General features: G+C 36.6%; 1 protein-coding gene across 1 annotated transcript in view; it reads left to right on the forward strand.

Moving 5' to 3' along the window:
• LOC145684800 (cuticle protein 8-like) overlaps positions 1–26,645 on the forward strand; it is a 109,518-nt gene that overhangs the window by 56,289 nt on the left and 26,584 nt on the right. The window contains exon 2 of the mRNA XM_081757169.1: positions 1,998–2,099. Within this exon, the coding sequence (XP_081613295.1) occupies positions 1,998–2,099 (102 nt within the window). The remainder of the gene's footprint in view (positions 1–1,997; positions 2,100–26,645) is intronic.

The raw sequence follows: 26,645 nt of genomic DNA on the forward strand, positions 1-26,645 counted from the left end.
ACAAAAAAGGACATTTTCTAAAAATCCTACCCCTAAAATTGGGAATTTTCTGTGGCTGGCAACACTGCTACCAGACAGAGGAAAACTATCTTAAAATAAACATTGGTACACCACTAATGTATCCTACAAGTATCGTGCCGATGTTTAAGAAAAAAGCTTCTAATGACAAAAAAAAAATGTTTACGGTAAACAGAAAATAAGATAAAAACTAGAAAAATCAAGGGTTAGAACCTAAATAGAATTTTTTGTGCGCCCTCTAATTACTCAATTGTAACGATCTGTACCAGCTTTTGTTCAGTAAGGATCAATATTCGACTGGCGTAAGTTGACTTGCGCTCGGATTTTATAGGTACGGAATTATAAAGAAAAATTTCAAAAATTTCGAATTTTTTGCCGAAATTTAGGGGAATTTTAACTTTTCTAGTTGGTAACACCGCTCGCGAGCAGGTCCAGTTGATGTTAACAATTAGATATCCATCCGAAGTATCTACCTGACAAGTCTTAACGACATCACTCTGCAACGTAGGAAGCTACAGGAAAAAAGAAGAAATCGAAATTCGAAAATTCTCGAATTTTTTACTTTGGGCTGACATTTGAGAAGGAAATTCGACACTCAGAAGAAAAATAAACTAATATGATAAATTATGGTTCAACCATATTTGGCCCCAAAAATGTTCTGATATCTTATTTTGCGTCCACACAGGAGCGGATTAAAAAAGTGACCCACCCATGTGTGCCACTTTATGTGATTCGTGCCATTACTCTCCTATTACTGTAGTCATATCAGGAGATTCAGTTCAGTAAATTATCATTGAACTCAAGTTATTATTCGTATGACAACCTTCTTTTTTTCTGTAATTAATAGTTTTAAGGTTTCTATAGAATGACGGGCTAAATGAATCGAAAAGGAAAACGTACGAGGTGTGACACAAAAGAAACGAGACTGGTTCAATAAATCATTGTACTTACAGAATCAGTTCTCTGTGACATTATCACTTTCAGAGTAGTCCCCTTCAGCATTCAATCACTTCTGTATTCGGGGCTGTCTTTGCTGGTAACAGTTCTGGAATGAGGTTTTTGGAAGGTCTTTCAGGATATTCTCCGGTTTTGCCTGAACCTCTTCAACTGAGGTAACATGGGTTCCCTTTAAGCAAGATTTAACTTTAGGAAATAAAAAAAGTCGCATAGAACCAAATCAGGTGAATAAAGAAGATGCCCCATCACAGAATTTTTTTTGCTGGTCAGAAAGTACTAGACAGATAGGGCCGTGTTGCATTGTCCTGGTGCAACAGCCATCCATCACTCCACAACTGTCGCCTTTTTTCTAATTTTTCAACGAAGTCTTTTTAGTACTTCAATGTAGTAGTTTTGATTAACAGTCTGACCATTGGGAACTCACTCAATCATTACAATTCCATTAATGTCGAAGAAGACAATTAACATTGCCTTGAATTTTGATTTTGATATGCGTGCTTTTTGGGTCTTGGGAATCCTGTAAACTTCCACTGCATCGACTGGCCCTTACTTTCTGGATCATAGGTAAAAATCCATGTCTCATTACGTGTTACAACAAATTCCAACAAATATCTTAGTTTCACAAGAAACTTGATTCGTTGTCGTTGTCGGTTTTTACATTAGACATTTTCCCGGCAGAATGCAGTTGCACGTGTTCACTCAATGACGCAGTACTCCGTACTGGCGTGATCGGCTAAGACGAAACTGGCCGCATGGATGGAGGAGGTGTGTGGGATGACGTCAGCAAAACGGTTGTTGCCAACTCCACTCTGTTTTCAAGCTATACACTTAGTCTCTTTGTGTGTGTGTGTGTGTGTGTGTCACACCACGTATAAGTTAGCTGTATGAAAAGCTATATATAGTACTGTAGGTAAACAATACTGCAGGTAAGTACACCAAAAATAATCAGCTCTAGACTACACATTTAAGTGCTGCATTTCTAATTGAGCATACTTATATACGCATGTTTTTCTTTTTGGTAGTTCGCAACACTTATTGCTGGGTTAGCTGTTTCTATAGTGGAAGGATTGCCGAAACCTGGAACATATTATTCTCAAGGGCTTCACAAAGTCTTGGATTACTTTGTAAGTACTACAATATGTATAAACATAACCTAGAGTAACTCCCTCAGTATATTTCGCATAATATTTAATTAAGAGCCTGCAATATCTCACATTTTATTATTTTTTCTTTGAACATAATATTGCCAAAGTTTCTTTGTTAAATTTTAGCGTTCCTTTTCAAGACTGAGGCTATCAGAGACGAGAATCTACAGCTTAATAAAATCTATTGCCGTGTGTTCATTGCTTTCCCACCGGGAATCGAATGGGACCATGTGCACCAAGTGGACATATGCTAGCTACTAGTCCCAAGGAGAGGCCCATTTCCTTAATATTATTGTATAATTATAGTCAACGTGTCAATGAGTGATTCACAGTGTCTATTCATACCTTGCTGAATCATTTGTTTAATGTGGTATGTCCATACAGTAGTATAAAGGCTTAGGTCTCTGAAGTGTGTTAAAGTTCCGCTCAATAAGTAATGTTCAATATCTGGCGAAATGACTGCCATATTAGACAAAATCCTTCCTTGCTAGTATAGTGACTAGAGCTGGTGCCTTTGGTGCACAGGTACCGCGTTCGATTCTCGCTGAGAGAACATTGAACGCACTATGATAGTTCTAGTTCTATCTTTAATTATACTGCATGTCTAATCTTATATATCATCGGTTCATCGGTGCTGAAAAGGGACGCTAAACTTCAGTAAACCAGAATATTAGGCAGAATGCATGTACTACGACAAATATCATTTATCTTCAAATAGTTACCTTACTCAGAAAGGGTAGCCTTCAAACTCTAGGTTTATATTTGTTAATTTCAAAAGCGAAAAACTGATGAAAGCGGATACGTCATTAAATCTCACTTTCTTAATTACAGTTTCCTTTTTTAATTGATTGTGTAAGAAGAAATTATTTTAATTGAACTGACTCTTTACAGGAGAAGCAACTTTCTTTTCTAATAATATGCTATGAGAGAAAAGAGTGAAAATTTACTTAAAATCATTACATTTTCAGTTCAATGATTTATACGCGTATCAAATTACTCCTTAGGTTTTAAAAACTTTATTTAATGAGAGCAAAAAATTACTCAACAGATTGCCTCAAAACTCATTTCTTTTTTTTAAAAAAAAGCATTTAAAAAACGTTGGTCACAGTCGAAATCGTGCAATGTACATATCTGATTTTAGTGTTATTATTAGTATTTTATTTGAAATATTATATCTAAGAGTTCACTGGATTGTTTTGGTTTCCAATGTAAGTCTATGTGAGAGTACATTGTTTCGGTAATTATTCCACCACGGTTCAACAGATTTCAAGATATTCATTAATAGGCCTTTTCATGAACACTCTTGACCACCGTGCAGTGTATGTTCAATATCCACCAAGCAATCCGAAAAAGAAGCCTCAGGAATTCAGGGATGTGCTGCATTCTCGGGGATATTGAAGCTTCACTCAATTAACTAGTGCTACAACCAGCGGGACAAAAGCAATTAGAAAAACTTGATTGATTAAATAATTATTTGGAATTTAACAGCCCGTTCAGCAACGAAGCTATAGGGTCCCGCCCCGCTGAATGTAGGATCCAAACCACCAAAATCAAACCCAGATCTCCAGTACGGTATATCGCATAGTTCATTACTTGCTTAGGATGCAAACACAAGTGGTTCGGATTTCACTTTTAAGTAGTAGGTCTCTATGATGTAGAATCAGCACTTTAAAGGTAGGCTACATTTTAATTTGTCAATCATGCAATCAATATTTCGTTTGACAGTGCCACACAGACTTAACAAGCATAACAAGATTGAACTTTTATGCATTTCTTCATATTGTTTTAACGGTCTTACAGACACTCTCACATACTGTGTTAGTTACTTCTGCTAACAAACCAAGGCTACTTTGACGTCCTTAAGATCAAGATCATACATTACATAAAAACACCCAATAGTAATCCTTATCCAAACAGCCATTGAGTACAAGGGTCACTATTTATATGTTGAGCCCTGGCAACACTGATTGTAGTTAGGCGCTATTTTTTGTTTGTATAGAAACGTTTGACAATGTTGACCATAACGTACTTCAAATGTTTTGTCAATAGCTTTATTTGTGTTGTTTACGTTGACTTGAAGATTGCGTGATAACAGAAAAATGGAATTAACTCGTGAAAATTTTTATCCAAACAGCCATTGAGTACAAGGGTCACTATTTATATTTTGAACCCTGGCAACACTGATTGTAGTTAGGCGCTATTTTTTGTTTGTATAGAAACGTTTGACATTGTTGACCATAACGTACTTCAAATGTTTTGTCAATAGCTTTATTTGTGTTGTTTACGTTGACATGAAGATTGCGTGATAACAGAAAAATAGAATTAACTCGTGAAAATTTTCGTGCGATGATTTATTACGATTTTCGACATGGATTATCAAGACAAGAGTGCATCGATCAACTTACTTCCACATTTGGCGATGAAGTCCCATCCTTTGCACTGTGAAACGTTGGTATAATTATTTTACTCATGGCCGCCATTCGCACACTGACGAAATTCGCGAAGGTCTTTCAAAATCATTTGTTATTCAAGAAAACATTAATGCTGTGCCAAACCTAATACGCAAGATCATCATGTGACATACTATGAGATTGAGGCAACCCAAGGCATTAGTTTCATCAGCATATAGAGTATAAAATATATGACCATTTAGCTGTGAGACAGGTGTGTTCTCGTTGGATCTCACATAATTTGACAAAAACTCAAAAAGAAGATCGCGTCGAATGGAACACACAAATATTCAATAAATACAATGGCAGTGCTTCAAAAGATGTACATAAGATTGTAACAGCTGACGAATCAAGGGTATATGCATATGAGCCGGAACGTAAAAAGCAGTTGACTGACTTCAAGATGAACCAAATCCAACAAAAGTTGTTCGCGCTCGAAGCACATCGAAACAAATGGTCGACTGTTTTTTCGGGAAAACAGGTTATGTGGCAACTGTGCCTTTAGAGGAACATAGAACGGTCAACTCTGAATGGTACACAACAATTTGTTTGCCGGAGGTCTTCGGTCAAATACGGAAAACAAACAAGCACCGTTGGATCATTCTTCATCAAGACAATGCAAGCTCTCACACATCTCATCTAACAACCGACTATTTGAACACTCAAAAAATCGAATTGATGGGTCATTCGTCGTACAGTCCTGATTTGGCACGCAATGACTTCTTGTTCCCGAATGTAAATAAATTGCGTGGATGACGATTTTCGTTGGCGGAAGAAGCAGTTGATGCGTTCATAAACCATGTTATAGAATTGTCTCAAGAAGATTGAAAATAATGTTTTTACAAATGGTTCGAACGAATGCAAATGTATACTGATCATAAAGGAGAATATTTGGAAAAACAATAAATCAATTTTCAATGACAAATTACTGTTTTTTCATTGTTAGGCTCAAAATATAAGTAGTGGCCCTCGTAAAACTTCTCTCGTAATTACTCGTAGAATAATTGTTGTGACACTTCTTCTAATAAATAAACTACTTTTAATAAACGTAATCTTCTTTTCACTTTATCATTATCAATTACCTCTAACTTCATCTTTTACCTACTCTTAAAAAAAATTCATCTTGCTAATTGCAATTAATAATTGTCCAGCTTGAAATCACTAGCCTCATCAACAAACTAATAATCGACAAATAATATGCACCAATACCTATCTCTTTTTCTTCGCCTTGAAGAAAACCATGAGATCAGAACTTTATTACCAAATTGCTATATAACTTCATACCAGGATCGTTGGTCAACTTCATCAACTTGGTTTAAAATCTTCTAAGTGTTAACTGTACAACAAGCTTAGCAATGTGTCAACATATGATGTTGATATAAAGCCTTTTATAAAAAATATTAATCGACTTCAAAAAAAGCTATTAAAACAGAAAATAATTTTTAAATTCTAAAAAAAAGAAAATGATTTTAAAAACATTACTATTAAATATAAATGAAAAACCTTACCATTATAAATTTAAAATGTTTAATATAAAATTTAGTTTCCATGGTAATTTCATTAGACATTAAATTGTTTCACTTGGTACACTTTTATTGATAATAGTAACATTTTAGCACTTTTAAAATTATTTTCTGCTTTCAAGCTCTTATTTTAAAGTCGGTTAATGCTTTTATATAATATATATATATATATATATATATATATATATATATATATATATATATATATATTTACTTTTTCTTTACTCCAGCAGTTTAGTTGTATACCTAAATTAAAGATAGGACACTAACTTCCAATGAAATGATTTGCTCTACAAAACATATATAAACACATATTTTTGTCTTCATATCGGTCTGCGCATAAAAAAAAGAATCATCAAAATCGGTGCAGTTATGTTGAAGTACATGACATACATTATATATACACGTGATGAAAACAACATTAAGCTGTTGAAACTATTTTTATTAATAATTGTATTAGGCTCTAGGCAGAAAGTGCTATTATACTGCATAAAAATGGATCCAATTAAGAATCTCGTTTTTCTTGAAGTTGGTTTGATAACATAACGACAGTTTCTGACTGAAAATCTTAACGAATAATGAGAAATAGATCTTTGTTTATTTATTTAAGATGGTCCCTATGCAGTGAGACGAAAAAATTGCATTGGAGATTTTAATAAAAAGAACGGGGAATTTTTAAAAGAAGGAAATATCTCAGGATGTATCATATAACTCTATTACAATACAGAAGGTATAACGTCGTTGGCTTCCCGCGAAAAGTTGTAGTGACGTTTATGGGGAGTTGCCAGGTTTGTTACTCGTGGCTCGCTGAGCGCAGTAGACGGTTGATGGTGACTGGCTATCCTCTTACCACACCTCCAGTGACGAGCAGGTTCAACCGTGGGAAGCCAATGATGTTATACCTTCTGGACTATATGTGACTCCCGGAATTCGCTGGATGAAACTGAGTAAAATCATTTAAAAATTAATCCCGCAACTCCAGATTGCCAGGCGAAAACTGCTACTTATTCATTATGCCGAGTATATGTTTTAAATTCCCATGTAAGAAGCCAATTACCTCAGTCAAGTGGTAAGAAAAAAGCACTAGAGAATGTTTAGTGTATGTATTCGAAGTGACTACGATCCACTGTGAAGTGATGGCACGGCTTCTGGATCACCAGGTCACCTGAATCAATTGGGTAATGACTTTTTCGGATCATTTGGATGTGGGTTTCGCTTCTTAGATAAGGGTGGAACAGGAAACAGTAAAAATATCAGATCTACAGTATTACTGTATAATTTTGTAATGGATTAATTATGCCCACTATTCCAATTTGTATATTCACGTGTTGACTCCTCGTTTGTCACTTCTGAATCAAGGTGTCCTATCTTGACTATTTCAAATGCAATTTCAAGTCCATTTGTCCTTTCATACTAAAAAAACGTAGTGGATTTTAACACAGACTATACAAAAATAACAGCAGCGTCTGTTATATTCTACATGACAAATTTTACAGGTTCCTTTTTAAAATATTGATTATCCCTCATAAGAAAAGCATGTAGCTTGTCACATACCTTTACTTCTCGTAACAATGACAAAATCTTCGATTGGAAAGCATTCTATGACTTTCTTTTGCACCATTCTTCTCTGATTGAGACTCGGAATGTGCATGGCGGTAAACTTCGCTACATTGAGATCTTATGCTGAAATAAAGTTCAGTTAGCAAGTTAATCACCGAATAGAAAACCAAATGTTATTATCCACATTTTTTGAATATATATATAATCTAAAATCAACCGTAGCAATTCGGAATAACATAAACAACATAAGAGTCAAAATTAATTTCATCATAATAAGAGATATTGATAGAACATTTCCATAGGATACGATTCAGCATATCAGTAAATACAAATGAATACGATTTAACAATAGCATAGGACGTAACTCTCGGTTAATTATACATAGCTAATGCATTTCTCTACCCTGGCATCGCCGCATCAATTTATATTATTTCATGTTCCAACCTTTTATATTCGTTCTTTTATTATATATTTTATGGATTCAGTTACGGCGCATTCCTTGATTAATACTTTATTTCTGTTGGAAATCAAGTTATCAGATATGTATCATATATATCCATACGTCAAGTACGTAAGTTAGATATGGAGATTATCAAGCGTAAACAATCTTTTTGAAACATGATGTAGGTAATATTCACTTTTCATGTCATCTAATGCAAATGTGAAGTTGCAACTTTGTGGACTTAATCCGCTTATCGCTGTGTGTGGGACAAACGAAAAACCTGCTTTTACTAACTCATATTACAGTTTATATGCTGCATACATGGACAATATCTTGACGTTACATGGTTTTAAGCGTCAGCAGTCAAATGCAATCTTGCAAAATTATTTAGTTTTATCAAGCTCACAAAATAAATTCAGATTAGTAGTGAAAATAATTCATTAGATTCAAAATTTATTTTTGAGAAAGCAATTGCAACTAATGTAGTTTTAAAATTTAAAAATTGCGCCAAAAAGAAGAAAGAAAATTGACCACAGATAATTTTCAGAAAATATAAAAAATGTATAGGAATTACAAGTCTCTAAATTAATTTAGTAGTAACACAAGTCTGGGCTGTCATAAGCTTACTTTTTTCTTTGCCTCTCACACTTTTATATTCTGATACACCTTGTAAATATATCCCGGTGCAATGCTTTGACACACAGACGCACATATCAAGAGCGGAAGAAAATTATATATTTATACTCGGAACAAAAGAAACGAATTGACACACAGTGACCAAAACAGCGAATTTAGATGGACAAAACTAAATATTTTCATGTGTGTAGAATACAATGAGACAATTGGGATTATCAAGTCAACTAACCAAAATTACTGGATCCATAAGAATAAGCAACTATAACTTCGCGTAAATTAGTTTAATTGGCAGGTGAAAGTGAGATAAAAGTAATTTCATAGATGAGCCATAGGTCGGTAGTGTAGTTGACACTGAAATAAAAATGTAATATTTCAGAAAGTGTCACTGATAGAACATGATCTCTTAGCACGTAATGAACCTCCATATATGTGCTGTAGTTTGCTTCATAGGCCAGAGTATTTTGCTTTACATTGTTGTTGAAAATTACTGAATGAAAATCCCTCTAACTGGGACCCTAAAATGTTATGTAATTACAACTTTCCATAAACCTATAGTTTGATTGCCACGTTCGTTTTACATTTCTTACATTAAATATACATGAGTGTACGTAGCGGAAAAAACATTTCCTTTCCGCAACTTGCTGCTTTTCAATTTATGTTGTTATTTCCAGTGATGTGTGTCATTCCTCGTGGAATCCTGTTTAAGATATGGTTGTAAGCACCGGCGACACATAGAAAGAACAGGGAGTTGTTCTTATATATCTTGATGCATTTCAACATAGAAGGTGTAGATGTACTAATCAGAAGTTGCTGCGAAAGCAGCAGATTTTTCCCATAAACTCTTTCAAAGATGGGCAAGAATCATCGAACAAGAAGAGAGTTTCTGAAAGACTGCGCTGAGTGGCTGTAAAAAACTTTAGAGGTTTTAGAATTACAATCGTATGTAGAAACCATGTCAAATCAACCCTCAACCTCTGGCATAGCTGGGCATTCTCGCAAATCCTTTGAAGAAGTTAGTAACAAAACCAAAAGAAAGTGTATTCAAACCTTAGTGAGTAAATCGACCAAGGATGAACTAATGTATGCTGTAAAAACTACATTACAATCCGATTTACAGCGTGATGCTATAGCACTACTACAGGAAATGGTATATACGTACATATCTAAAAGGTACAACGATTATTAAGAAGACCTTTCACGTCCCCCCATCTCACCTACGAAGAATAACTAAAGAGAAAGCTCTAGCAACGTTTCTCGACGGAAAGATGAGCTAAAAATCTTCAATTGCCGTGAAACATCGTTAGAAAAGTAACGGTGCAAAGATATTCCCTTCATATCTATTTCTCACAGAAGAAAAAGACGAATGTCACCCTGACAACATTATAATTACTGAAACCTCCGCAGAAGTGAATTTGCAGTCATTATTCGATCACACAACACATAGACTTCGTAAAGCGCAAGAAAGCGTACTTACGCAAGCTAAATACAGTTGATCTTTAAGTAGGAATGCTAAGGGAGTTCCGGATTCAGACAGTAGAAATAAAAAATTATAGAAGACCCACCTTGAGAAAAGGTCACCCAAATGGGCAGTTTCATGTTCGTCATATCACTTGTACCCCTTCAGTTATCTACATTAAATAAAGCTAATGGCAAAGACATTTTCTTGTAAAATAATACTCCATTAAGTACGAAGTGGTTTCGTCCAATTCAGGTCTGACTAAATCCCGACCCAAGAGACTTAGTGTAGGTTGATCCAGTACACATTAAACAACAGATAGATACATTATCTCCAGTTGAAATAATTGTTGATGATACTGCGTTTTCTGTAAGATCAAAATTGCTATTTACGATGCCAGATGGTAAAATTTGTAATTCCCTTATGAGTGTTTGTAGGTGTTCTCCAAAGGAAATGACCAATCAATGAACATCTATGTCAGAAACGGCCAGCCCTGATAGTTATAAATTTCGTTTATCATCACTTCACGCTAAGAGTCGCTGTTTTGAATGCCTACTGAAAATAGTATACCACTTCGATACCAAAACAGGCAACTTTGCGGGAAAGACAAAGGAGAAAGCGAACAAGCGGAAAGCAGAAATTCAAGAACAATTTCGAACACACATGGGGCTCCTAGTGAATGTTGTGAAGCAAAGATTTGGGACAACGAACGTTGAAAATACGGTTAAACAGTTTTTTGAAAAACCCTTCATTGTCAAGCTCTGTTACCGGACTTGATGAACAGCTTATCAAACTGTATTCTGTACTATTGCAAACAATTTCATGTGGATATGAAATCAATACTGACGCATTTAAGTCATATTCTTCGCAAACGTTGGGAAGATACATAGAATTATACTTGTGGTATTATATGCCAGTAACTGACCATAAACTATTACTGCATGGGTATGAAATTGTGAAACACACGTTCTTCCCATTCGGACAGTTATCGGAAGAGACATAAGAGTCTAGACATAAATAAATCTAGAAATATATATAGAGAGAGTAACAATAGAAAATATTCTAAGGGAAGCTACAAATAAAAAGATTTCAAATAAAAATCCTTGTCAACCCACCTCTACTTGACAAATATGGCGTTACTGTCCATTCACAGAAATAGACATGATCCTTCTTTGGTACACTGTAATCAACCAAAGTATTAAAGAAGTACTTTTGTAAAAATATGCTGCTTTTAAGTTAAGTAGGTATGTAGTAATGTACATAGATGGATTTTTGAAAATGAATGTGCACCCAAAACCGTCTATGCTCATATATACTCGTGATATCAATGCACGAAGGTCGTGTATAGCTTGCGTACCTGTAAATTAAGTTCGTGCTCGATGATAATCAAAATGTTGATGCAACACACACGTGGGTAGCCAAGCGCTTTTATATTAAATTTTGTTCTGCCTTACAGCTCTTCTTAACAACATATAACCAAAAATTTCCACCTAATATAAAATACCTACTGTGTTCCTACCTCTAACATTCTTCCCTTCGTGTATTAGATTCAGTGTTCGAATTTTAATGAGAATTGTTTCTGTTACATTATAGCTACCTTTATTGTTACGATAATTGTAATGAGATGCGGACTATTACTGTTAATTTCATTTTCATTATTCTAATTCTTATTCTTTAATGCAGTTGCCAAGTGTCCTCAAGCAATTAATTTGTATCTATGATATTATGAAGTGCCTTTGCTAGAAATTTTGTGATATTTATTATAACTGTGATAGAATGTAAATATTTGATTACCTAATATATATATATATATATATATATATATATGGAATACCGAGAAAGCTAATTAGATTAATTAAGATATGTTTAAATGAATCCCAAAGTAAAGTCAGGGTAGGAAAATTTTTGTCCACGAGTTTTCACGTCGAAAATGGCCTGAAACAAGGAGATGCGTTGTCGCCATTATTATTTAACTTCGTTTTGGAATACGCTATAAGGAAAATCAAAGATAGCAACCAGGGCTTACAGTTGAACGGTATTCACCAGGTTATGGCATATGCTGATGATGTAAATTTAATAGGGGATGATAGGAGAACAATAGAAAGAAATGCAGAGATCTTATTAAACGCTTGCAGGGACATGGGTTTAGAAGTAAACGCAGAGAAAACTAAATACATGGAAGTACGTCGGGACCGGAATACAGCAAATTATGGATGCGTTAAAATACTAAATAATACTTTTGATAAAGTGGATACTTTCAAATATCTAGGATCAATATTAACAGAGGAAAATCATATTCACGGAGAAATTAAATGTCGACTAAAAGCAGGGAATTCGTGTTACTATTCGGTTCAAAATCTCTTGTCGTCGCGAATTCTGTCGAGGAATTTGAAACTTAAAATATACAAAACGATAATCATGCCTGTAGTTCTGTATGGCTGCGAAACATGGTCACTTACTCTGAGGGAAGAACATAGACTGAAAGTATTTGAGAACAAGATCCTGAGACGAATATTCGGACCCAAGAGGAACGGGAATGGGGAATGGCGGAAACTTCATAACGAGGAACTACATAATTTATATGGTTTACCCAACATTGTTAGGATCGTCAAGTCTAGGAGGCTTAGATGGGCGGGTCATGGAGCTAGAATGGAAGAAAGTAGAGACGCTTTCAAAGTCTTGACTGGAAGACCGATCGGAAAACGACCATTAGGAGGACCTAGGCGCAGATGGGAGGACAATATTAAGATGGATCTCGCAGAGATTGGAATACGGAGTGGAAGCTGGATGCAGTTGGCTAAGGATAGAAGTCAGTGGAGAGCTTTTGTGAACGCGGCATTGAACCTCCGGGTTCCATAGGCTATAGAGTTAGTTAGTTAGTTAGTTAATATATATCAGTGGCTCAGTGGCTCAGTGTTAATCAGTGGCTCTTATTGTTCTTGCTCTATGGAGACCAATATTGAAACCGGAAGTAGTAGTAAATTTCTACTACTTCCGTCTTAGTATGAGATACGCAGGTGAAGATAATACTTCTTCTTAGGACGTTCAATCGATTCTAAAAGAAATTTTTGTTGTTGTTATATATTACCGTATTTTTCCTATGATAATTAACGTTGAAAATGGAAATTGTTAATTTTCGTAAACTTTCAGTTTGAATAGAGGGTTTCCAAAAGATATAGGACATATTATTAGGACTCTGAATCGATTCCAAGTAACTGCTTCTCGCTATTTCTTACACTTTTTACTCGTTGGTAATTAACTTTGAAACCGGAAGTGGTAATTTCTATCTCTTTGGTTCTGAAGAGTTGGTTAACAGAGTAGTGGAAACTATTGATGGAACACTGAATCAATTCCGTAGAAACGCTTGTAGTTATCTCTTGTCGTCCTTGCTCCATGGCGATCAACATTGATATCGGAAATACGTATCCTGTCACCTCTGGTTTGAATATATGAATAACAGATGGAATGAATTTTCGCGACGCTAAATTGACTCGAGAAAACCGCTATTTCTTTTCAATTTTTCTCTGATACCTGCCGACAAACGGAGAGCCAGATTGACGTAGATGTTCTATAAGATTAGGATTAGGAATTAGATTTCTGGGCTTTCGGAATCTATGATCACGTTAGCCCGTCATGTATATGGGATGACGTCCCTCAGTGAACACACTATCCGAGGAAAGGGAAGAAGGAAAGGGCCTGGGATTTGCATAGGTATCCTGGTATTTGCCTGGTGTAAGTGAGGAAAACCTCACTCAGGATGGCTGGCCTGAAAAATCTTTTAAATTTTCGGTGGAGTGTCCCCACCAGGAATCGAACCCGGGACGCTCGCACCAAAGTGGAGAGCGTTAGCGACTACGCTACGGGGGCCATGTGTTCTGTAAGAGCTCCGAAACTCATGCATAGTATAGTTTGGAAGTCTAAAGAAAAAGGTAGCACATCGAAATGTAAATGATGAGTATAATAAGACGCACAAATGATCGTGCTTCCTTAACTCCTTCAGTGCGTAATTTTCAGATGCGAACCGCTATAAAAAGTGTAGTTTTTCTTTCTTTTTTTTTTTTTTTTTTAGAACTTTGGAATTTGTTACCTTTTAATAACTTTTGAACCTCTCAAGCAATCACAATGAAATTTTCGGCATTATGATCTTTGTTGCTTCTAATTAGCTACTATAACTTGGCATTGTCGTATTTATGGTTATCGTCGTCATCATCATCATCATCATCATCATATGGTTAGGTTACACAAAATTTGGGAATGCCTCAACAGATCAAACCTAATTTTTCTGTGTGGTCTCCTGGGGTTCCTAGGTGAGCGCAAACTCGCTAAATATTGTCGGGAATAACATTACTCATACTATGGGCAAGTATATTCGCCATACGCAATACAAAATAGCCAAAGCAAAATGAAAGCGTATATATACGCCATCCGCACAGCAGGTGCGTTTTGAAGACGCGAGTTAACTCGCCACCCACACTGAAGGGGTTAAATGATGATATTGAATGATGAGTGACTTAAAATCAGGGGCGTTATTTAGGGGGGCCAGGAGGGGGCAATTGCCCCCCCAACAGTTTGAGGAACACACATACTTTAATCAATTGTATACTAATATATCAGTACAAAACATGAAAGTCTTATGTCGGGGGTGCTCTTGCCCCCCCCCCCAAGCAAAGTCTGAAATGACGCCCCTGCTTAAAATACAAACCAAAACCACTTTTAACTGCTTATTAGGTATTATAACGAGTATAATGAGGTAAAGGTCTGCCAGCGTACTATCGTTTCTCTTTTGAGACGTCTCCAGTGCATAATTTTATCATATTGCACAGATTACTGTGCACTAATTTGTTTTTAAAAAGAGAAGCATTACTGAATTAAATAAAACAGAAGTAAGAGCTTCGTTTTACATGAAAGAACATAGTCTTTCAATTTGTAGGGATTCAAAATTCAAACCGGAAGTAGTAGAACATAAGTTCCGATTGCAGTAGAGAGATAAAGTCAGAGATGAACCTGTTCTTGGGACGCTAAATGAATATTGAAACTATTTCTCACTTTCTCTTATAGTATTGCTTTTCCTGTACAGGAATCATCATTGAAACCGAAAGTTAAAGTAGTTTTTACTACTTCTGGTTTTAATAGAATAAGAAAGATGAGATAGAATCTATCCTTGAGATTCCGAATCTTTATAGAAAAAAACGTTAATAGCCTCCTGTTACCATTTTCGTTTCTTGGTTGTCGATATTGAAACATTGGCAATAATAGTATATTTCTATCATTTTATGACTTTTGTAGAGAGCTGAGATACTTTTGATAAAGTGGATACTTCAAATATCTAGTATCATTAACAGACGAAAACCATATTCACGAAGAAATTAAATGTCAACTAAAAGCAGGAAATGCGTGTTATTATTGAGTTCAAAATCTCTTGTCGTTCGCGAGTCCTGAGGAGGAATTTAAAGTTTAAAATTTATAAAACGACAATCATGCCTACTGTTCTGTATGGTTGCAAAACATAGTCGCTTGTTCTGAGGGAAGAACGATGACTGAAAGTATTTGAGAACAAAATTCTGAGTAGAATATTTGGACCCAAGAGAAATGGGAATGGGAAACGGCGGAAACTCCATAACGAGGAATTACATAATTTATATCATATACCAAACATTTTAGGGGCATCAAATCTAGTAGGCTCAGGTGGGTATGTCATGTAGCCAGAATGGAAGAAATTAGGAATGCTTGCAAAGTCTTATCTGGAAGTCTAATCGGAAAATGACCATTAGGAAGACCTAGGCGCTGGGAGGACAATATTAAGATTGATCTCACAAAAATAGGAATACAAAGTAGAAACTGGATCCAGTTGGCTAAAAACAGAAATTAATGGAGAGCTTTTGTGAACGTGGCAGTGAGTCTCCGGGTTCCATAGACCATATATAGAGATAGTTAGTTGGAGATCTATTGATCGAAATGAATGCTAAATCCATTAAAAGAAAAAACTCTTTTCGCTGTCTACAATGTATTACAGTGTAAAATTAAAGGAGGAGATGCAACATTTTCTTGTTCCACTAAGTCCATATCAAGAAACCGCTTTTAGCCATATCTTACTGCCTATTCTCTAGTAACTGTCTACAGACGGGCAGAGAGATTAGCATAGTCGTTCTACAAAACTTCTCATACTTATGGGTAGCATAGTTTGGAAATCTAGAAAGAATTTTGTAATGTATGTTCATGGTTTTAAAAGCACCATCGCTACATAGATTTTCTTTTACTTTCTAGATCACATGAATAAGGGTATCTATAAACCAGAGAGAGTAACCACAACTTGATTGGGCTGTGAAAAGATTAGTCAAATTACAATTCATTAATCATACATACATGGTAGTCCGGGAGGAAACCGCAATTTTCCTCACATTGAACACCAAAAAGTTTACTTTGCACTTTGCTGAGGGATATCTATTTTCAGAGATACGGGCACATTTTTGTTAAAAGCAATTTACTGATAATGACTACAACCATCAACAAACTCAGTCAATGTGTTCCTTACATCTAAGAAAGAGAAAAATTCATCTTGCACTTTGCTGAAGAATGCTTAGTTTCAGATATCCCTAGGTACAGGCAGTTTTAGGCAGCGTAGTGATAATGCCACCAGATTGGCTACACTGCGACCATCGACAAATAATTCCAGTCAACACGTTTCTTCTTATATCGAAACAAGAAAAGTTTATGGTGTACTTCGCTGAGAAGTACACAATAAGTTTATATCCCCTCTTATTTTGATGTGAGGAACATTTGTGTTTGGCGGTTTCGTTTTGGAACACACTGTATGTTGATTGGTAAGAAAAAGGTGACCTCGCTTTCAGAAATAAGTAGCTTACTAGGAAATATCAACCACTATAATAATGCTAAAAGATGCATTTTTAAAATAAATAATACTTTTTAATGTGCATTAGTATTGTCATTGTAGACTAAAAATATCCATTTGAATAGTATGATTGGTTGATTGATTTGGTGCGTCCTTTACATAGACTAAGCTATATGGGACGTGCAACTACAGTTTAACGTAGTATCCGAAACTCATGAATTTACACCAAGATTCGAATCCGAATCACCCACACCAAACGCTAACCGTACGACCACGAGCTCTTGAAAAATTGAAATTGTGGTTTCATGTTAAGACTTGTACACTGTATCACAAATAATCACAAATATTAAACAATGACAAAAAGTTCTTTTTCTAAAACGTTCTTCATGAAATTTTCTCTTGGGGATAAGTTTCTCATGGGCGATTTTTTTCAAAAACGGCTCATGCAATTTTCTTCATATTTCATAAATAAGCTCCACCAACCCTATTTGCGCCAAAATGGTCTAAATCGTTTGTGCATAACAAAAAGTGTGAGATTTTGATTATCTAATTTAAGTGCCAAGTCCCTCATCCTCACCAACGCTGATTGCAGCAAAAACGGTATCAATCATTAGTGCATTGGTTGTGTCTGCTTGTGCAATAAAAATCTCGTGTTTGTACAAAAGGGAGTATGTGATTGTGGCTTATCTTTTCTGAGCATCACCCTTGGAAATACTAGGAAGATTGGAGTCAAACTTGCAGCATTCATAGTTTTTAGGCCTACGATTAAGCGCCAAACAATAAATGTATATATTTACATATGCAAAGCGGGAGAGGGGTCCTACTCCATAAAATTTGTTATAATGAAACAACACTTGCAGAATTTACTCTCCATGAAGCTCTCAAAAATAACATGAGTTTTCAATTTTTGTTTTATTATTTAGCGAGAGGAGAGAGAGCATATTCTCCTATGTAATGCCATGAGCCGGCTCCTTGTTCTAGCATAGAAGGAGTGAAACGTTTGAAATCAAAGTTGTAAGATTAATAGCTCTTCGACTTACAACTTAAAACTAATAATAATAATAATAATAATAATAATAATAATAATAATAATAATAATAATAATAATAATAATAATAATAATAATAATAATAATAATAAGAAGAAGAAGAAGAAGAAGAAGAAGAAGAAGAAGAATAGGGTAAAGGCACCGAATATGGAATACTTTTTGTTTCTTCTTTATTTCTCAAAAATGCATATTTCAGAATAAAAAATATTATACATCATAACACTTGTGGTACCTTTGCAAAACAAAATACAGGTATGAAAGTTTGTTCCACATTATTGATTCCTTGCAATATTTCAAAATTGAAAGAAACTCAATTTCCCATATTAGGCACACCCCGCTCCTAATATGGAACATTACCTGTTCTTAAAATGGAATACTACAACACACATGAACGTCTGCCTGCAATGCGACATTTGTATAATTCGAGCATGGGCAATGCATTCGAGCAATTTATTTGTTTATTTAAGGAATAAATGTATTTATCAGTTCAAGCAAAGGAGCAAAAGAAGTGTTCGAGCCTCCAACTACGAGATCACACCGGTCCTTAAGATAAGACTACGAATTAGAAAGGACGCGGTCCTGGTGCCAGGGAAACTACCAACCCGGCATACGCCTGATGGGACTGAGAAAAAAAACAGAAAAAATCTTACTCAGTATAAGCGGTCTGAGCAGGAATCGTGCCCATGCTCGAATTATCCAAATGTCGCGTTGTAGACATTGTGGCCTATATATCATATTTGGAAGGTCTATAAGACAAGTAAACAAAACTTACATAGCATTCTTCAGTTAATAATAACATAAAACAGCAGAAATACCAGTTTTACGTAGTACAAAGGTTATTATCAAACTTGACTAGACTTATTCATTATTAGGCCTATGTTTGTAAATTGCTGTAATAGCTACTTATTTTAACTTTTGGAGTAGCTATAATATTTTTTACCTTAGAATAAGCATGATTACTAGATATAACCAATAACAAAAATAATAAAACGAAATATTCGGGGAAGCAAACTATGTGCGACAAATAAAGTAAAAAAAAAAAAAAAAGACTATATAAAATAAAAAGTGCATACTGGATTAGCGTGTCTTAAGGCGACCAAATTTTGATTCCAGTTTTACTTTGCAAAACAATGGCCACAAACATATGTTTCTCCATCTTTCATGGGACACAATTCGTGGGACCATCTTTTACAAACTGGGCATTTCAACCAATACCCTTCCCCTGCACAGAGCGACCACAATTTACCACAATGTCCACATTCCTTATCACCAGTAGGATCACTTAAACTGTCGCATTCTTTGTTCTAGCCACTCATTGACTCTTCGGATTAACTTTCTAATTTGTGGTCGGGTGATGTCCTTTTCTTTGGCTGTTTCTACTGGATTTTCTTAGGCAGGGCTTGGAAAGCTAAACGTTTTTCAACTACTTGCAATGATGAGATAAAGGCCAGTTATGATGAAGTAGAGATGAAGTAGAGTAACTAGCTTTTGTGTGGAGTGCTCATAACTACTTTCGCCTCACCTGGCTTTCGACCACGTGAGTGTTGGAATTTGTGGCTGTAGTTGTGGTAGCGGACTCACTACTTCAATCGGTACTGCCGTGCTGATCTCTTCACTCTGCACTGTAGACGACACGGCAGTTGGGACATTTGAACCAATAAATAATCTGTGAAAGTTTCATTCGAATCAGTTCACGTGTTCAGGAGTTATCGCGAGACACACAGACAGACAACACAAATGCCAAACTTCTCGACCAGGAAACGTTCGCTGACTCTCGGTCTAAAATAACGTCAGGACTAATATAACTTGCAATTCAGTCATTCTTCTTCACTTCTAGTTCGCATACATTTGAACCTATTTAGAAATATTCCATATTAGAATCCTGCTAGTATCCCATATTAGGAAAATCGCCATTTTGGATAGTTATCTTACTACACACTCTTACATGATTCTCTGTGTACTGAATATTTATGCTCCTATGGTACACTATATATGTAATCTAAATAACACAAACTCAACAATAATGCACAACTCTTTGCGTACATTCAGCAGCCTGGTAAGATCTGTCCGAAAAATTCAAGTTCTTCAGAAAACTATTCTGCAACAAAAGAAAATGTTATCGTTCGCCAGCAAACTACTCATGCACAGACTGAGGACATCACTGTGTACAAGTTTACGTAAAATCTTCTCTGTGGTAGCACATAGTAGATAAAATAGTCTGGTATTTCATATTAGAAACGTATTCCATATACGGCGCACCCACCCTAATAATAATAATAATAATAATAATAATAATAATAATAATAATAATAATAATAATAATAATAATAATAATAATAATAATAATAATAATAATAATAATAATGCATTTATCTATTTACATATATTATACAAGGAGACAGGGGCATACTCAATAAATATTGTCCAAATGGAACAAAATTTGCCGAATTTACTCTCCTTGACACTGAAAAGTAAAATAATTTTAAAATATATTCTTGGTAATTAAAATTTATTCTTAAAGTAATTTTAAAATTTTAATCTTAAATAAATACTTAAAGATATATACAGTAATTATTATGGGGTATGAAGTCTTAAACTACCGGGGTGGAGTGTTTCTGGAGTTCCAAATAACTTCACCAGTGGAAAAGCGGGTTGCCATACGTGTATATAGTATATTATTTTTCTATATTCACCTATATTTTTCCAATTTTGTTGTGTAACATTTAATAATACTACATACATTGAAGATCCGATGTGAATAATTTCTAAAATTCGTGAATTTTTCTGATTTTTAACCGTAGGCCAGAAAGCTATGGATAGCGCTATTGCAAGTTTGGCTCTAATCGTCCTAGTCCTTCTAGGCTATACTCAAAAACCCAAAATCTAAACGAAACAATTTTGGGACCAATCGGTAGGTTTGGAGTAGGTACAGAAATAGAAATATTTCACAAAGTTGGTACAAATATTTCTCACTTTCTATTATGCACAAACCAAAATTTTGCTTGCTAACACGGTACACTAACGATTGAGACAATTTTGGAGCCTATTAGCGCGGGTGGGGACTGCCATTTAGATAACTCCTCCCCTCAGATTAATTTTTGAATATTTAGAATTATTTTATGCAAAAACGTACAGCATTGATGCACAAACGTTTGAGACTATTTTGGTAAAATTCGGAAGAAGTAGGATGGCTGTGTAAACGGACGTCAAAGAAGTTTACTTTTTTTCTTTTTACAATTTTTTCATACGACTTAGGAAATTTTGTTTTCATTAATAACTACACTATGTGATCAAAAGTATCCGGATACCTGGCTGAAAATGACTTACAAGTTCGTGACGCTCTCCATCGGTACTGCAGGAATTCAATATGTTGTTGGCCCACCCTTAGCCTTGATGACAGCTTCAACTCTCACAGGCATACTTTCAACCAGGTGCTGGAAGGTTTCTTGGGGAATGGCAGCCCATTCTTCGCGGAGTGCTGAACTGAGGAGAGGTATTGATGTAATTCGGTGAGACCTGGCACGAAGTCGGCGTTCCAAAACATCCCAAAGGTGTTCTATAGGATTCAAGTCAGGACTCTGTGCAGGCCAGTCCATCACAGGGATGTTGTGGTCGTGTAACCGCTCTGCCACAGGAAGTGCAGTATGAACAGGCGCTCGATCGTGTTGAAAGGTGCAATTACCATCCCCGAATTCCTCTTCAACAGTGGGAAGCAAGAAGGTGCTTAAAACATCAATGTAAGCCTGCTCTGTGAGAGTGCCACGCAAAACAACAAGGGGTGCAAGCCCCCTCCAAGAAAACACGACCACACCATAACACCACCACCTCCGAATTTTACTGTTGACACTACACACGCTGACAGATGACGTTCACCGGGAATTCGCCATACGCACACCCTGCCATCGGATCGCCACATTGTGTACCGTGATTCGTCACTCCACACAACGTTTTTCCACTGTTCAATCGTCCAATGTTTACGCTTCTTACGCCAAGCGAGGCGTCGTTTGGTATTTACCTGCGTGATGTGTGGCTTATGAGTAGCCGCTCGACCATGAAATCCAAGTTTTCTCACCTCACGCCTAACTGTCATAGTATTTGGAGTGGATCCTGATGCAGTTTGGAATTCCTGTGTGATGGTCTGGATAGATGTCTGCCTATTATTCTTTACGACCCTCTTCAACTGTCGGCGGTCTCTGTCAGTCAACAGACGAGGTCGGCCTGCACGTTTTTGTGCTGTACGTGTCCCTTAACGTTTCCATTTCACTATCACATCAGACACAGTAGACATAGGGATGTTTAGGAGTATGGAAATCTCGCGTACAGACTTCTGACACAAGTAACACCTGACCACGTTCGAAGTCCGTGAGTTTCGCGGAGCGCTCCATTCTGCTTTTTCACGATGTCCAATGACTACTGAGGTCGCTGATAATGAGTACCTGGCAGTAGGTGGCTGCACAATGCACCTAATATGAAAAACATGTTTTTGGGAGTGTCCGGATACTTTTGATCACATAGTGTATCTCACTTAATACAAATATCAGGGATTTCATTAATAGCCCTATAGTATAGGCATAATTCATTTCTCGTGAAAAAATCCACAAGCGATAATTTGCTTTGGGAGCTGTTCTCTTTTAAGTTTTTTCAAAACATGATTTTGTTTGTATTACGTAAATAAATGTTTGAGTAATAACTGAAGGATAACATTATTTACTTCAGGAAATTAAAGCGAGATTGTTCAGCACTGTGACCCATACCTTTTATGTTTCTTTAATTTGCAGAGGGGATTTAAAATATTTAATTATGTCGATAATTTGCCTTACTAAAAATCAAAACCTCTTTAGATCGAACCAAACTCCTGCTGCGGCTGCAAAGCTGCGGAAATAGTACTAAATGAAGTAGAGATTAGCAGGTACAACAATCAAATTCTGGTTAAGATTATGACTTATTTTATTGTCTCTCCTATTTTATCTTATGTTTTCTACTGAAAATCTGCTAGTGCCCTGGCAGCACCGATAGTAGGCCCAACGATGAGAAATATAAAGGTAACCAAGAAAGTTCTGTCGCTTTTTGTGGAGGTCTGTGTTTAATTGAATTCGAATGGAGATAAGGCGAAGGTCACTTGTTAGTGTGGGTATGTCCAACATACTACCTGGTTGTGGTAGGTCAGTTACATCGTGAACTTGGGAAAGGACAGAGTGAACATGGGACCTCCACAGAACGTCATAAGGGCGTGTATGCTGTAAGAGTTCAAAGTGGGGCCAAACGCAGCTACAGCGGGACGGAAGATATACCAGGCCTTTGATCAGGGTGTCGTGAATACGTGGATAGTACAGCGGTGGTTTAACAAGTTTAAGGACGGTGACGATACACTCGAAGACGCACACGTGCCGGAAGACCAACACACGTACAAAATGAAGATCTTCAAGCAGCAATTGAGGCGAACAGTGGCAGACATATAAGAAACTGGGTCTGCAATTCAGTGTGAGTGGAGAAACCATTCTGCAACACCTAAATCAAATTGGGAAGCACTACAAGTTGGGTTGATAAGTCCTACATGATTTGACCCTGGGCCAGAAAGCAACGAAAGAAGACACCTGTTTCTTTGCTGTCTCGTCTAAGGAAGGAGCCATTAGTGGACAAGGTGTTGACATGTGATGAGAAGTGGGTCCTGTACGAAGCTCCGCGGCACCGTCGTCATTGGTTAGCATCCCATGAACAGGTTCCAAAACAGCCGAAACCAGCACTGCACAAGAAGAAGGTCATCCTGTGTGTTTGGTGGGACTGATCGCGGCATCGTGCATCTGGAACTTATACCAGCTGGTCAGAGCATCAATGCAACTACGTACTGTCAGCAGTTGAACCGTGTTCAAGAAAAACCCAAAACTCTATAGCCAGCACTTCTGAATCGCAAAGGGGTCCTGCTGTTACAAGACAACGCTAAGCCCCACGTGGCTAGGATGACCCGGGACACCATTCTACGCCTTGGATGGGAAACACTATTGCATCCGCCATACTCCCCAGACCTCGCAAAGTCCGATTGCTACCTGTTCCATTTCTTGCACCATCTCCGTAGAGGACGCCAGTTCAAATCCCTAGTAAAGGTGCAAAATGCATTCGCTTCACGATCCACCAAGTTCTAGCACGATGGAATCCATTGCCTTCCAGAACGTTGGCAAAGGGTTGTCGATGCTGATGAGGACTATGTTTGATCTTCCAAGTACGTCTTAGGTAACATATGGATGTTTGAGGGTGGTGGGTGAAAAAGCAACAGAACTCTCTTGGTTACTTTTGTAATAGGTTAGCCAACTGCCAACGTTGGCTCTACGTTGTAATTGATCACTTTACCGAACACTTGCTAACCAACGTAACTACCAGTGTAATCGCTAAGAACTAAGTAAAATTGTGATTGGGAGTGCAAGGTCGAAACTGTTAGATAAATGACGGCAAAGTGTTCTCTTGCCAACATAGCCTTCACGTTGGGCCTACGTATATTTCAACTGTATTTTTGGAACTACTATACTACTTCTCAACCATGAATACACTACCATACTTAGTGAAATGAAAGGAAATATTTCGGTTTAACGTCCCACGATTATGCCCTTTAGGCTGAGGGAGATGGATGATTAAGGTAATGGAAGAATTGGTAGAATGAGAAAGTGGGAGAAAACAGAAGTACCCGAGAAAGCCCACAGACACGATGTTGTCCACCACAAACTTACTTAGTCGGGATCGAACCAGGGACCCACACACCACTGAGCGCTCTACCACTGAGTCACGTAACAACTACTACCGTACTTAGTGTCTACTAAATGTGCTGGTAACGTCGTTATGTACATATATGTGCATAATAATGATGCCATTTTACTTTTTCAGGCTGTATAACGTACTTGAAGACAATCAAAATGGTACCTGAAAATTCTGGTAGTAAGAGAAACTTGTTTTCCACTTTTAGTCAGTGGTCGAAGTGAGACGGTATGCGGTGGTATGACATATCGTCTCTGGTTTCTCAATGATGAAGACATACGACCTTTGGTTTCCCACTGAACAAGACATACCGTCACTGGAAAGTGGCTGCTAATATACCTTTAATAAATCAATTTTTATACATAGTAACCGACTAATTGCTTTGCACGTCAAAGATTTTATTTCTTATATAGAAATAATTTCTGAGTTGGCAACATTTGTTATATTTTTCCTATCATTTATTTTTAAAAAAGAGTTATCTACAAAGAAGTTCAACCCCTGCCCTTACTCAAGAACTCGTGTTGGTAGTGTTAGTTGCAAATAAGGTTAGATGACAGAAAGAAATCGCTCATGCGCCCAATCCAAACAAAAGGCAGTGGGAGATCCGGGTTCGATTCCTGGCAGGAGCTCATGTGGTTCGGATTCCACGTTAATCAGTAGGTCCCGTCTCATATAGCCTCGCTTCTGAAATGGACGTTAAACCCAAAATCAGCTCAACCAAACAAAAGGCAGTGTATGAAGCGACTCGTTTAAACTGTAATCGGAAAGTATTGTTGTGAGTTCGCCGGGACTTCTTTTGTCTACAATGGTAAGAAAATACATAACTGAATTCGGTATTTCTGAGAAAAATGGTAGTTTATGCAATCAAAAAAATCTGTTATTTTGCTTAAGTGTTCGGTTATTATTTGGTGTGTCAAAAATGTTAAATTGATGGAGCTTATGTATATACATGTACTTTCACTAAAACTTATTTTTGCGTCTATTTCATACTTGGATAACAACCTTCCGCGATCTGGAATATCTCAGTCGAGTGAGGAATCAGGGAGTTTATCCGCGGGAAATTGTTTAAAAATTGTTAATGTAAAAACAAACAAAAAAAAAACCGTTTTAGAGCATTTTCGTGTATAATTCTCTATAATACAACATATGGAGATATTATTATTATTCGCTGAAAGTTATAGGCGGGGGCAAAGTTTATCCATACCCCACGCATAACTACAAAAAGTTCTCCCAAGGTTTTGATTCATAATGGAAATAAAAATGCAATTTTTTAGGCAACATACCATCACTGGATTTCAACCAACATTTAGATAGCCGGTATGTCGAGCCAAAATAGTAATAAAACATACCGCTTCTGCTCTTTCTCCACTTCGAACACTGCTTTTAGTCCTAGATTTTAGTTTAACTGTCATTGCAGATTGTCAGAAACTGCAATTTTAGACCATTGGGCTTTATCGTAAAAGGACAAATAGTTTCGCTGCTTTTGTCTTTCCCCAATCAATCAACTGGCCTGTATTCTTCACGTACATATTATAAAGAGCAAAATGCTGTGTCCAGGATAATTTCAAATATAACAACATACTAATGAAGCCTAAATCTCCCATATCTAATGAGGTTGTTAATCACTTTTCCACGAGAGAGTTTACCCACATATTTTGAATTACGTCTTGGGAAATAAGTAAGTACGATATCTGGTGAATATATAGCTAATTTGCAATTATTGCGCTGGCATTCCTTTCACTTTTAGCTTGAAGAAGTTCCCGCGTTCGTCACAGATGGCAGCAGGCTACTGTAACGGATTTTACGATGTTACACG

The sequence above is a fragment of the Thermobia domestica genome, chromosome 5 (genome assembly GCF_964235325.1).
Source record: "Thermobia domestica chromosome 5, izTheDome1.hap1.1, whole genome shotgun sequence".
Classification (NCBI taxonomy): domain Eukaryota; kingdom Metazoa; phylum Arthropoda; class Insecta; order Zygentoma; family Lepismatidae; genus Thermobia; species Thermobia domestica.